We start from the raw sequence: 13286 nt of genomic DNA on the forward strand, positions 1-13286 counted from the left end.
CCTGAACACCCCAAGTTCCCCTACAAGACTCCCCCAAAACCACCCCCGGATCCCCCAAACCCTCCCAGACACTTCCGATTTGGGGGGAGCACAAGGGGACCCCCATAACTGCCCTCCCCACCACCTTCATCAACAAAGTCCTACTGGGGACCCCTAAACTCCCCAAGACCCCCTCCCAGACCCCTCCAAACACTCCCCAGACCATCCAACCCCCTCTTGGAGGCCCCCCAAAACCTCCTGCACCCCCTGAACTGCCCCTCAAATGAAGAAAGGGGGGGCTGGTAGAAAAGGGGGCACAGGGATGCCCCCTGCAATTTGGGGAGTCATTGAGGAACCCAAATAAATCCGCATTTATTTTGGTGTAAGAAATGGGTTTATTTAAGGGGGGGAGGCATGGGGACCCCCCCCCATGTGCAAACGTCAAAGGGGACCCCAAAACCAGCCCGGCCCCCACCACAGAACTGGGGACTTTTTGGGGGGGTCCCATGGAATTGGAAGGGTCAGGTTACATTCATGATGGGGGGAACCCCTAATTCTGGAATCCCCCAAGAATGAGGAGTGCTGGAAGAGATGGGGGGGGCAAGGTGTGATTTGGGGGGCACTGGGGGGGGTCAGTGGAGTGGGAGGGGTTGGGGGGACTGGGGAGGGTGAAAGGGCTGATTTGGGTGGCTCTGGGGAGGGGCACTAGGGTCACCCATGGTGGAAGGGGCAGGACTGAGACCCCCCAAATCCACCTTGGGGGGGTCATCAGGATGATTTGGGGGGGGGGGGCAGGATTGAGTCCCCCAAAAACACAGGGGTGGGGCAGGAATGGGCTTCCCTAAAATATGGTGGAGGCCATGGCTGAGACCTCCAAATACCACCTTGGGGGCCAACAGTGGGGTACTTTTGAGGGGTCAGTGGGGGGATTCAATTAGGGAAACCCTCTCCTGAAAGAGCCCCCGAAGGGCAAAACTGTGGGGGCAGCAGGAGTGAACCCCCCAAAAACCACCTTGGGGGGGTTTCCACTGCTGTGGAAACACCCTAAAGTGCACTGGGAGGGCCCGGGGTGGGTCCGGGAGCACCAGAGGGTTTCAGGTTTTGGGGCGCCCCATGCCGGGCCCCCCTTTATCCGCTCAGGGGGTGCAGGTCCACCTTGACCCTCTCGCCAGTGCTGAGCATCCCCACGGTGGGGAAGAGCCCCCCAGGGGGGACCCCAACCTCCCTGCGCCCCACAACCGTCCCGTTCCGTGTGAAGAACACCTGGGAGGACACAAATCGGGGGTTACCCCTATATTGGGGAGGGGCAGGGAGACCCTGCCCGCCCCCCAAAGAAAGGGTAAAGAGGGGAGTAAGGCAAAGGAAGATGAGCCAAGAGGGTTGAAGGAGAGATTTTTGGGGAATGGGGGGTTTGAGGAGGTACAAACACATGTAGGAGGTACAAACACAGCAGGGTCACCCCAAAATATGAGAGGAGGGCGGGGAGACCCCAGTCTTCAAAGGAGTGGGGGCAAAGGGGTTGACCCCAGGGTAAGTCACTAAAGGGAACCCAATGGGAGTTGCAGGGGAGATTTTTGGGGTTTTGGAGGGTCCGGGGTTCAGGGGAGTCATAAATACATGTGGGGATCACAGACAAACAAGAGGGCACCCTAAAATATGAGGGGGGGTGGGACACCCCCAACCCCCCCACCTCCCCCCCAAACTCCGGGTGTTGGAGGCCCCCAGAGTGATTCTAAAGGATCCCAACAGGGGAGGCAAAGGGGAATTTTAGGGTGAAGGAGGAGCTTTTTTGAGGGGCAGGGTGTTTTTTTAAGGCACAGATTTTTTGACCGGGTCTCCCCACCCTTACCACGACCTTCCTGCCCTCCTGCTCCTGCTCCATGTCCTCCCCATCCTCCTCCTCCTCCTCATCTTCCTCCTCCTCCTCCTCCTCCTCCAGGTACATCACATTGCGCATCTTCACCTTCACCTCGGGGGGCTCCGAGGCGTCATCGCTGTCACCTGGGGTGGGGAAAAGGGTGAGGGACCCCCCTCGCAGGGCCCGCCCAGGCTTTAAGGCGTCCCCGCCCCGTGATACCTTCGCTGTCCCGGCCATAATCCCGAGGAAACATGATCCCACAGCCCATCACGTCGCCCTTGTAGCAGCGGGGGCCAAAGGGATCCCCAACCCCGCTGCCATGGAACAGCTTTCCATCATCTGGGGGGAGACTCCGAATTAGAGGAACCCCCAGTTCGTGGGAGAAACCCCCAGACACCCTCCATGGGGGTGCACCCCAAAGAAGAGGGAGAAATGGCCAGAGAAAGGGGCTACAGGTGGAGGAGAAGGGGGAAAAGGAGAAAGGGACAACTGGGGATGGGGGATGCACAAAGGAGAGGATCAGGGAGGACTCCTCAAGTCATGAGGGGGATCCCTCCCATGGATGTGCACCTCAAAAAGAAGAGAGAAATAAGACTTCAGAAAAGTGGAAGAAAGAAGAGGATGAAGGGCATGAAAGGGCAAAGGGGTGAAAGGAGATAAAAGGAGGGAAAAGGGAGAGAGGCCATGAAGACCTCCCCAAGGGGCTGGGAAACCACCCCTCAGACCTCCCCATGGGAGTGCACCCCAAAATAAGGGAGGAAACTGGGTTGGGAAAGGAAGAGGACAAAGGAGAAAAAGATGAAGGAAGGAAGGGAGAAGGAGGGAGGGATCATGCAGACCCCAAAAATTAGTGGGGACCCCCTAAGTCATGCAAGACACCCCCAGACCCTCGTTTATAGGGGTGCAACCTAAAACAGGGGGGAAAAATGGAAAAAGGGTTTTCAGGAGAAGGAAGAGTAGGAGGAGGTCCAACTATTGTGGTCCTGTGTTTGCGGGGGTCCCACCCATTTTGGGGGTCCCCTCCCCACTTTTGGGGGGCTCACCCGCATGATAGGCCACCGAGCCCCTGCTCCAGCCGGGGTGACGATTTTTGGGGTAATCCTGGGGGGGAGCATAGGGGAAGGAAGTGAGGGCAATGTAGGGGGCCAGCCCCCCCAAACCTGTGGACCCCAGTTTTCCCCCCCAAACTCTCATTTTTGACACCCTCCCACCTTTCAGCCCCACCTCCCCATCCCCCAAATATGAGCCCCCTCCCCACCTTCCTTGGCCACTCCCAGCCCTGGAGGAGGCTCCAGCCCCCCTTTACTCCCCCTGAAACACCCGGACTCCCATTTTTTACCCACATCCCCCACTTCCCTGCCCCACCCCAGAACCCCGCACCCAAATTCCGCGCCCCTCGCGCACCTTTCTGGCCACACCCAGGGCGATGTAGCACTTCTCTCCAGGGTCCAGGATCTCCAGCTCGAAGTAGTGACTGCGGGGGCTGAGTGGCCGCCGGGCCTGGGCCAGCCCCACATCCACGATGCTCTTCCCCTTCCCCACGTACTCCAGTACCTGGGGGGGCGCGGGACGGGCTCAAACTGGAGGAAAGGGGGCACCCACCAACCAAGACCAGCCCCAGATCCACAAAATTCATCCCCTTCCCTACCTAGTAACAGCACCTGAGAGTGTTTGGCGGGTCCGAGGGGATGTAGAGGATCACAGGGGGTGAGGTGGGGGCTCACAGAGGGTCGGGGGGACACGTACATGGGATTTGAGGGGTACCCAAGAACCCCCCGACTGCCAATGTCGCTGCTGTGATCCCTTTAAACGGGGCCCCATGTCATGCCCCCCCAATTTCACTCTCCCCAGGATCCCTCTTGTCCCCTCCCCGAAACTGTCCTTACTCAAACTCCCTGATCTGTTTTCCCCACCCCACAACCTCAATTTCTGATCTCCCACCCCAGGGAGAGGGTCCAACCTCTTCCAAACCCCCCCATCCCTGCACCCTCATTCTGAGCTCCCTCCCCGGGTCATCCCCAGCCCTGGGGGAGGCTCCATCCTCTCTTTTTCTCCCTTCCGGCCCCCTGACCCCCCCAAACCCCTAGGGTTTCCAGGTGCTCACGGAGCCGCAGAGTCGCACGTCATGGAGCCTCCCCCACTCCTCCTCCAGGCTGTCCACCAGCATGGCCCCCCCCTCATCCTCGGGGGGCCCCGGCGGGGGCAGATGCAGCCGAACCTCCTCCCCCAGCGAGTGCAGCCCCACGGCTGGAAACAGCCCTGGGGGCGACAGTGGCACCCCCAGACCCCCCACCTGCGATTGAGGGAGGCAGGGGGTGAGGGGGGCTTAGGGACAAGGGCACCCCCAGGCCTCCCATCTGGGATTTAGGTAAACACCAAAGTGGGAAGGGAGGGGGCTCTGGAGACTTTGGGGTTTCAGAAGATTAGGGGTCTCCCCTCTTCTGTCCATTCTTTGTAAAGAATGGCTGGGGGAGGGGCAAAAGGACCCCCTGTTTGGGATGTCCTGGAAGTTTTGAGGGTCCTGGGAGGTTTAGGGGCACCCCGATGAGTTTTCAGGGTGCTCTGGGGCAGGGTGGGGGTCCTCTCACCCTCTGGCCGTTCTTGGTGAAGAAAACCTGGGCTGGGGGGGCCCCGAACGAGCCCCTCTCGACGCCGCAGCCGATCCGGTCCCCGGAGCTGCACTTGGAGCCAAACTGGCGTCCCTTGGCCCGGCCACTATAGAGCCTAAGGCATGCCAAAAATGGGGAGTTCAGAATGGGATGGGGGTTGTCAGTAATGGGGGACTCCAAACCTGGAGTAGATCCCACGTATCACAACGTTCCCCAGGTCTCAATGTCCCCCAACACCTCCCAGTCTCGCTGCCTCTCGGCTCACCCCAATATCCTGACACCCCCAAGGTCCCAACCCCTCAATATCCAGCCATGCCCCTACTGTCCCGGCACCCCTGATATCCCAAAGCATCTCATTCTCCACCTCACTGTTCAACATCCCAACATCTCTAAAGATCGTGACATTCCGTAATAACCCAACACTCACAACCACCCCAACACCTCCCTGCTATCCAAACGACTCCTGCCATCCCGGCCCCGCGATCGCAACACTCACTTTCCATCATCGGCGTGGTAGGCGACGGAGCCGGGCCCCCATCCCGGGGGATGCTCGAGGCTGTGGCAGTGGGGCACCAGCCCCACGGCGATGGTGCCGCGGACCCCGCTGTCCACGATGGACACCTGGGCACGGGGCGGCGGGGTCAGGGCTCCGGACCCGGCCCGGGACAGCCCGCGCCCTCCCGGACCTCCCGGCTCACCTCGAAGTAGTTGCTATCGCGGGTCAGCGGCCGCGGGGCCACGTAACAGCCGACCTCGCCCGAGGGGCCGCGGTAGCTGCGGGGGACAGGGGGGCTGAGCCATCTCCCGACCCCCCCTGGGTACCCCTAGACCCCTCCCAGACCTACGGGCGCTTCCAGATCCCTCCCACCCTCGAGGGCTCCCCCAGCCCCTCCCTGGGTACCCTCGGCCCCCTCTTTGTGGGTCCAGCCCCCTCCCCGGCAGGAGCCAGCCCCACTCCCACCCTTGTGGCTGCATCCCCCCCTCCTTGGGCCCCGCCAGCCCCTTTTTGTGGGTGACCCCGGCCCCCCCCCACAGCCCCGTGAGTCCCCTCACACGCCCCCGGAGCCCCCCAGCTCCCTCCTGCGAGTGTCCCCAGCCCACCCGCGGTACCTGAGGGTGTCCCCGTCCACCAGGATGTGCCGGGCGCGTTCCTGGCAGCGCAGGCCCCGATCCCGGTCCCGATCTCGGTCCCAGTCGCGATCCCGGTCCCGGTCCCGGCCCTCCCGCACTTCCCGGATCTCCCGGATCCGCCGGCGCCAGTTCAGGAACCTGAAGTGCAGGTTCAAGTCATCCATGGCGGGGGGGTCCTGCGGGGAGGCAATGGTGGGACCCCCAAAAGGACGGGGGGGACCCGAAACCGACACACCCGAAACCGACACCCTGAATCAGACAAGAACTCCCCCAAAAACGGGATCCCCCGAAGCTAAGCCGCAAAGACACACCTGACACCCTAAACACCTAACATCCCAGAACTGTCCCCCAAACACACCTGAACCCGCGAAACTTCCCCTGAAACACACCCGATCCTCCAAATCATATCTGAACCCCTTAAGCATACGTGACTCCCCAAAATACACCTGAACTCTCAAAATTAACCCCCAAAACACACCTGATGCAGCAAAATAGACCTAAGCCTCCTAAATACACCTGACTCCCTGAAATACACACAACCCCCGACAACCCATCAGGCCTTCCTGGACCCCCAAAACACACCTGGACCCCCAAAACACATCCGAACCCAAAAAAACCTACCGGAGACCCCCCTCCCCAAACTGTCCTGCCAAACACTCACCTGAGACCCCAAACACACACCTGACACACCCAAATCACATCGGACAACTCAAAACTAACCCCCAATCCCAACACTGAGCCCCACACACACACCAAGGTTCTCCCATTCCGGGGGTGCCCCTCCCCTGCCACCACTACTCCCAGAACCCCCCTAAAGCACTCCCATTCCCCCGCACCGCGGCTGCTCCCCCACCATGGGACCCCCTCCAGACCTGCCCAATTCCCCCCCCAATTCCCCTCTCCACTCCCAAATCCCTCCCGTATTCTCTGTGCCGCGGTCTCCCCGCTCTCCCCCCCAATTCCTCAGGACCCCTCCCAATCCCCCCCGGTGGTCCCCACACCTCCCAATCCCCCCCGGTGGTCCCCACACCTCCCGATCTTCCCCAGAGCCCCCCCGGCTGCCCAACGCCCCCCTTACCGGGGGTCCCGCCCCCTCCACGGGGGCCGCGCTCACATCCGGGTCCCGCTTGCTTCCGCCTCCCTGCGCCCTCCCACCGTGCCCCGCGGACCAATCGCCACCCCCCGAGCCGCAACTGACAGGCGCTTCAGCCAATCGGAGGCCAAAGCAGGCAAGAGGCGGAGCCTACCGCAGAAAGCGAGGAGTGCCCGTCAAAGGCCACGTGACGCTGGGGGCATGGAGACGGGTAGCGTAAGAGCGCCCTCTAGAGGACGGGGGAAACTGGGGGAATTGGGAAAAACTGGTGAGAATTGGGGAGGACTGGGGGGCCAGGAGTCACTGGGGAGACTGGGGAGAATTTGGGGACGAATGGGGGGAACTAGGGAGACTGGTGGGAACTGGGAAAATTGGGAGAATTGGAAGATATTGGAGGCACTGAGGAGGTTTAGCTTGGGGTCAAACCAGTGCGAGGGCTGCACTGGGGACATGGCTGGACTGGGACTCACTACTTTGAACTGGGGGCACTCTGGAGGGGTTTAAATGACCCCCAGACCGAGGTTTGGCCGGCAGGGGTGGAGGACTTCACAAACTCCTCTATTGGGTGAGTTTATTAGAAATAAATTAGGTAATAAATACACCCCCACCCCCATGACACCACATGGGGTCACAAGCCACACTTGGCCTGGTGTCCTCATGCTCCCTCTGCTACACCTTGGGGGTCCCATCATAACCCCGGTGTCACCATCGGGGTGTCCATGTGTCACTGTCACCTACACTTCATTATGGAGGTGAAACTGTGACCTGTCACAGCCTAGTGTCACCACTAGGGTGTCCCAGTGTCACTATTACCCACAGCTCAGCCATGGCATCATCTGAGTGTCCCAGTGTCACTGTCACCCACAGTCCATCGTGGGGCAACACTGTGACCCATCACAGCTCAGTGTCCCCACAGGGTGTCTCAGTGTTTCTGTCACTCACAGCTCAGCATGGGGGTGACACTGTGACCCCACCACTGCCTGGTGACCGCCATGGGCTCTTTGCATGTCCCTGTCCCCATTACAGCCCAGCGTCCCTGACCCTGTCACACTCTGGTGTCTCCACTGAGCTCTCCCCGTGTTCCTGTCCCAGCCAGGTGTTACTGTCCATGTCCCCATCCAATCGCAGTGTTCCATCAAGCTGGCCCTGTGTCCCTGGTGTTCCCGTAGAGCTGTCCTAGTGCTCCTGCCATTGTCACATCCCAGTCGCTCTGTAACACCTTGGCATCCCCATTGAGCTGTCCTGGTGTCCTTGTCCCACCCCAGCATCCTTGTTCCTAAGACACCCATGTCCCTACCAAACTTCCTGGTGTCCCAGTCACATCCTGGTGTCCCCATCAAGCTGCCCTGGTGTTCCTGTCCCTGTCACACCCCAGCATCCCCACTACACTCCTATGTCCCTGTTGAGCTGTCCCAGTATCCCTGTCACACCCTCATGTCCTCACTGAGCTGTCCCAGTGTCCATGTCCCTGTCACACCCCAATGTTTCTGTGACATCCTGGTGTCCCCCTCAAACTATCCCACTGTCCCCCTCATGGCCAGGTGTCCCTGCTGAGCTGTCCCAGTGTCCCCATCCCAGTGTCCTCGTCACTCCACAGTGTCCCCCTCGAGCAGCTCTTCGTCCCCCACCCTCAGCCCCTCATCCCCACGGGAGGTGCCCAGGACCCCCCCGGCTGCCCCCAGTGCCACCAGCGCCGCCAGGGCTGCGGCCCCAAACACCCCTCGTGTCCCTGCGGGGTCCCCAGGTAGTGCTGGCAGCGCCAGTGACAGTGCCAGGCCGAGGGGCAGCCGCAGCCACCGCGCTCCTCCTGCCGCGTCCCCGCCCCGCTCCAGCCGGCGCCGCAGGAATGCCATGGCTGGGAAGTACATCCCACAGGAGAGCTGCAGCACCAGCACGGCAAGGAAGTCCCCGGGGGGGTACAGTGGCAGTGCCAGGGCCAGAAGGGCCAGCACCAGGAGCAGGATGGAGGCAAACAGGAGCCTCAGTGGCTGCAGCCGGAGCCTCCCGGTGGTGCCCCGCCGGAACAGGGCTGAGCCCGCGGCGCTGGCAGCCGTGAATCCCGAGAAGGCGATTCCTAGTGGGATCCCATGCGGCTCCAGGACAGGTGTCCAAAGGAATGCAAAGATGAGAAGGATGCTCTCCACAAGGGCCTGGACCAGCCCCAGGAGCAGTGCCCGGGGGTCAGACAAGAGGACCCGAAGGCCTTCCCCACAGGCCTTACTGCAGGGCCGGCTCTTTCCATAGTTCTCATCCCAGTTTTTCCCAGAAAAGATCCCCGAGAGTGCCAGGAAGGGCACAGCCACTAGGAATGGGGCCACAGGGCCCAGCGCCAGTCCCTCAGCCACCAGCTCGGCTACCAGGCCGGCTGCCACGGCCAGGCCGCTGTTCCAAAGAGCCACGCGGGAGAAGGTGTCAGGAATCCACTCGCCCGGGAAGTCGTGGTGCTCCAGGTGCTCATGAATGTACCAGGACTCAAAGGCAGAGAAGAGCAGTGAGGTGCCAAGTGCCGCCAGGACTCTGCCAGTTGCCAGTGCCAGGAAATCCCAGGAGAGCTGCAGCAGGCAGGACACAGAGCACAGCCCTGAGGACAACACACAGGACTTTTTCCGGCCAAGCCGATCCACAAAAATACTGGAGACGAGGCCGAAGGCGACGTTGGAGGCAAAGCCGCAGGAGTAGAGGGCAGCAATCTGGCTGCGCAGGAATCCCCGGCTCTGCAGCAGCTGGAACAGCAGCGGGCCCTGCAGCCAATCTGCAGCCAGCGCCGGCAGGTATCCCAGCAGGAATTCCCGCTGGAAGCGGCGGAAGGCCGGGTTGGAGGGTGAGGGGCAGCGCGGGGGCGGCTCCAGAGCCAGGCAGGTGAGCAGGAGGAGGGCGAGGGCAGAGCAGGGTAGCAGGAACATGGTGGGGAGGCGGCTCAGGAGGCCCTGGGGAAGGAAAATGGGGGATCAGTGCTAGGAGGAACTGGGAGAGTCCAGAGGGACCACCCAGGTGCCCTAAACCCCCTAGACAGCCCATGGGTGCTATAGGGACCCCTCAGCCCGAAGACACCCATGGGGGACTCTCAGCCCCTAAAACAAATCATGGGATATAATAGGAACCCCAGCATTATAGATATACCACATAGTCCCCCCCACAGCTCCTCCACGGGCCCCACCACCCCTCGCAAGCCCACACAGACACCACCCAGGTCCCATAGAGCCCCCATAGACCCCAAAACCCCACCAGAATTTCCCACAACTCCCCAAAGACCCCCCATGCCCCTCAAAAGGCCGCCCACATGCTCCAGATCCTCCACAGCCTCACAAACGACCTCCACAGACTCCCCACAGGACCCTCATAGAACCCCCACGTCCCCCAAAATCCTCCTTGAGTCCCCCATATACCCCCTAGAGCCTCACACAGCCTCCCTCCACTCCCCATAGCCCCTCTCTACGCTTCATAGCCCCCCTCCCCCCGACGCCACAGTTGCCCCGTAGGACCTTCCAGACACCTCTCAGACACTCCAAAACCCCTCTATCCGTTCCAGCAACCCTCGGGCCGCTCAGAGCCCCATATACCCCCGCTCTCCACAGGTGTCGTAGCTGCCCCACGGCGCCTCCGCGGAGCCACTTCCGCTTCCGGTCTCCATGGGAACCGCCATCTTGGTCCGTGTCACGTGACACAGGGCACCACCACCGCCACCACCACTGCTCCTCGGCCCCACTCGCACGGACCCCCTCCCACAGGTATCCTTAGAGACCCCCAGAGACATCACGGGGAGTTATGAAGAAATCCCCGCCCAGACAGCCCACGGGCGATTATGGAGATCCCCAAGTACCCCCCAGAGTACCCGCGCACGGGGGGCTTTCGGAACTTCCACCCCAAAGAAACTCCTCCCAGACACACCATGGGAGTACGTGGGGACCCTCGCCCTCAGAGACCTTGTGCAAAGACCTTCGAGGAAATCCCCTGCGCAAAACCCCTCCGTGAAACCCCCTTGGTGACCCACCCTCACAACACCCCCTCGTGAAACCTCCCTTTCCGTACCTCAGTTTCCGCAGGCTCGTTAAAGGAGGGGTCCCCCTGATCGCCCCTCACTCACCGCCGCCTCCGGGGGTCCCTGGTGGGGTTCGGAGGGGCCGGACCCCCCTCATTTGATACTGAAGCGGGGCCGGGGAGGAGCGCGGCGCGGGGGTGGGCAGCATCGGGAGGGGGGGCGGCACTGGGGGCACGGGCGGGGGTGACACGGAGGGGGACAGGGAGGGGAGTGGCACTGGGGGCAGGCTGGGGGGGCGCAAAAGGGGGAGCAGCAGGAGGGGCGACAGGGCGGGGGGTGATATTGGGGGCAGCAGGGAGCGGGGTGACACTGGAGAGGGCAGGGAGGGGGATGACAGGGCGGGGGGGGACACTGGGGGCAGCAGGACAGGAGGTAGCACTGGGGACAGGGGGGTGGGGGGCACCAGGCGGAATGGCAGAGGGGGTGACAGGGCAGGGGGCAGCAGGAGGGGGCGCAGCAGGGCGGGGGGCAGAGAGGGGGGTGGCACTGGGGGCAGCAGGGGAGGGGTAAGCAGAAGGGGCAGGGGGGGGAACAGAAGGAGGGGGCGCAGCACGGGGGAAGGTGACAGGCGGGGTGACAGCGCGGGGACGTTCCCCCGCGCCGGCGAGGCCGGGGTCGCGGCCAGCCCAGCCCCATGGCCGAGCCGCCCCCAGCACCCCACGGTCCCCCCCCCTGCCCGGGGATTTACTGGGCAAAGCGGCTGAGCCGGGGGAGCGGGGGGGGGCGTAGGTGGGCACGTGGCGGCACCCGTGGGTGAGGGACACCGGGACATGGTGACATGAGGACACGGGGCGGGGCACAGGGGACATGGGGAACATGGGGTGTGGGGAGACACAGGGGACATGGGGAGGACCTGGGGACAGAGGGAATGCGGGGGACACAATGGGGAGGGGGACGTGGGAGAGCACAGGAAACACGGGGAGCATAGAGGACATGGTGCAAATTGGGGACGGGGGACATGAAGAACACAGTTGCGCGGGAATGCAGGGACACAGGGACTTGGGGGGCACAGGAGCCACTGGGGACGCTAGGGACATCGAGGACACGGGGAATATGGGGATGTGCGGGGACATGGGGGACACAACTGAGGGGACACGGGACATATGGGTGCACAGGGACGTGGGGAACACGACTGGGGACACGGGATTATGGGGACATGGTAGGGCACAGGAGACATGGGGGGACAGGGGCCCCTGGGCGGACAGGATTGGAGAGGGGAAGGAGTTATGGCAACTTAGGGCAGCATAAGGGACACGGGGAGACATCGGGGATGCGGGGCTATGGACGTCACAGGGGACACAAAAAACATGGGGAGACGTGACTGGGGTGGACCCAGGGTTATGGGGACTTGGAGGGCACGGGGACTACGGGGGACTGCTAGTAGGGGGGACACAGGTTGGGGAAATACGGATCATGGGGGGACGTGGTGGAGACACGATTGGGGCTCACAGAGAATTGTGGGGGGACATGGGGGGACATACGGGCGGTACACGGAGGGGGGGGGGGTCCCAGCGTGACGAGGCGGGGCCGGGGCTGCACAAAGGGGCATTGAGCCACAGCGAGGGAGGGGCGGGGAGAGGAATTTCCACCCAGAACTTTTTCCGTGAGCCTATTGACGCTCCTCCCCCACTCCAACCCCTCCCCTCGGGAAACTGAAGCACAACGGAGGTTTACACGCGTATCCGGGCATGGGGACGTATGAGTGCGTGTGTGACATGCGGGACACACCCTGCACACGTGTCTCCACGCTCAGACAGGAGTGTGCACGCTGGAGGCTGTGTAAAGGTGTGTGACACGTACAGTGACGTGTGATCATCCTGTGTAAAGGTGTGCTACCGGTGCAATGATCCCGTGTAAAGGTGTGTGACCTGATCCATGTCAAGGTGTGGCATGTGCAGTGACACATGATCATCCCATGTAAAGGTGTGTGACACGTGCAATGATCCCGTGTACAGGTGTGTTACTTATGCAGAGCCCCAGGAATGCAGTCAGGCAGGCGATGCTGGCACAGCCCTCGTACACCCGGAGACACCCAGGCACACCCAGACACACCTGCGCACACTCACACACACCTGTGCACACCTGCATATGCTCACACACACCTGGACACGCTTGGGCACATCTGGACATGCCGACACACATTTGTGCACAGTGGATACACTGGGGGAAGTGACAAGGGGATTGAAACGGCTTGGAAACGGGAGGGATGATAGGGTGGACTGGGAGAACTGGTACGACTGGGAGGAATTGGGGAGTGACAAGGGGACTGGGAGGGACTGGGAAAGGCTAGGGAGGTGACAGGGAAACTGGAAAGGACTGGAAGAACTGGGAGGACTGGAAGTGCACTGAGTGGAATTAGGAAGGACTCGGGAGGGGGACTGGGAGGGCTGGGGGGGCAACAGAGGGCGTGGCCTGGGTGTCCCCCAGGGAGGGGGACACACAGAGGGGACACACACGTCTGATACCGTGTGACAATGTGACACATGTTTACGCGGCGCCGCGTGTCCTCGCCCCAGACCCCTCCCACTGCTCCGAACCCCGCACATTCCTCCTTCAGCCCCGCCCAGTAGCTCCGCC

General features: G+C 62.0%; 2 protein-coding genes across 3 annotated transcripts; both read right to left on the bottom strand.

The window, feature by feature from the left end:
• Nucleotides 1–350: 350 nt before the first annotated feature.
• On the bottom strand, nucleotides 351–6719 carry SPRYD3 (SPRY domain containing 3). Of its 2 annotated transcripts, XM_066337569.1 has the most exons (11): nucleotides 6656–6718; nucleotides 5557–5753; nucleotides 5145–5220; nucleotides 4943–5067; nucleotides 4426–4561; nucleotides 3942–4130; nucleotides 3242–3391; nucleotides 2881–2938; nucleotides 2057–2176; nucleotides 1829–1980; nucleotides 351–1242 (listed from the first exon to the last, which is right to left on the bottom strand). In XM_066337569.1, exons 2-11 carry the CDS (start codon nucleotides 5739–5741, stop codon nucleotides 1108–1110), a joined length of 1326 nt encoding a protein of 441 aa, XP_066193666.1. In that variant the 5' UTR covers nucleotides 5742–5753; nucleotides 6656–6718; the 3' UTR covers nucleotides 351–1107. The 2 variants fall into 2 exon arrangements, with proteins under 2 accessions (XP_066193666.1, XP_066193667.1); XM_066337570.1 differs by lacking the exon at nucleotides 3942–4130 and having other exon boundaries at nucleotides 6656–6719.
• A 505-nt stretch (nucleotides 6720–7224) lies between these two features.
• MFSD5 (major facilitator superfamily domain containing 5) lies at nucleotides 7225–10286 on the bottom strand. Its single transcript, XM_066337571.1, has 2 exons — nucleotides 10231–10286; nucleotides 7225–9597 (listed from the first exon to the last, which is right to left on the bottom strand). Exon 2 carries the CDS (start codon nucleotides 9571–9573, stop codon nucleotides 8257–8259), a length of 1317 nt encoding a protein of 438 aa, XP_066193668.1. The 5' UTR covers nucleotides 9574–9597; nucleotides 10231–10286; the 3' UTR covers nucleotides 7225–8256.
• Nucleotides 10287–13286: the final 3000 nt, after the last annotated feature.

Source organism: Sylvia atricapilla, chromosome 29 (genome assembly GCF_009819655.1).
Source record: "Sylvia atricapilla isolate bSylAtr1 chromosome 29, bSylAtr1.pri, whole genome shotgun sequence".
NCBI classification, from domain to species: domain Eukaryota; kingdom Metazoa; phylum Chordata; class Aves; order Passeriformes; family Sylviidae; genus Sylvia; species Sylvia atricapilla.

Bases quoted from the DNA above. Each gene is read 5' to 3' on its own strand.
- MFSD5 (XM_066337571.1), bottom strand. From the start codon at position 9,573: ATGTTCCTGCTACCCTGCTCTGCCCTCGCCCTCCTCCTGCTCACCTGC.
- SPRYD3 (XM_066337569.1), bottom strand. From the start codon at position 5,741: ATGGATGACTTGAACCTGCACTTCAGGTTCCTGAACTGGCGCCGGCGG. The intron at 4,562-4,942 runs GTGAGTGTTGCG...GGCATGCCTTAG, and splicing joins TACCACGCCGATGATGGAAA to GCTCTATAGTGGCCGGGCCA. The intron at 4,131-4,425 runs GTGAGAGGACCC...CCTCAATCGCAG, and splicing joins TCACCAAGAACGGCCAGAGG to GTGGGGGGTCTGGGGGTGCC.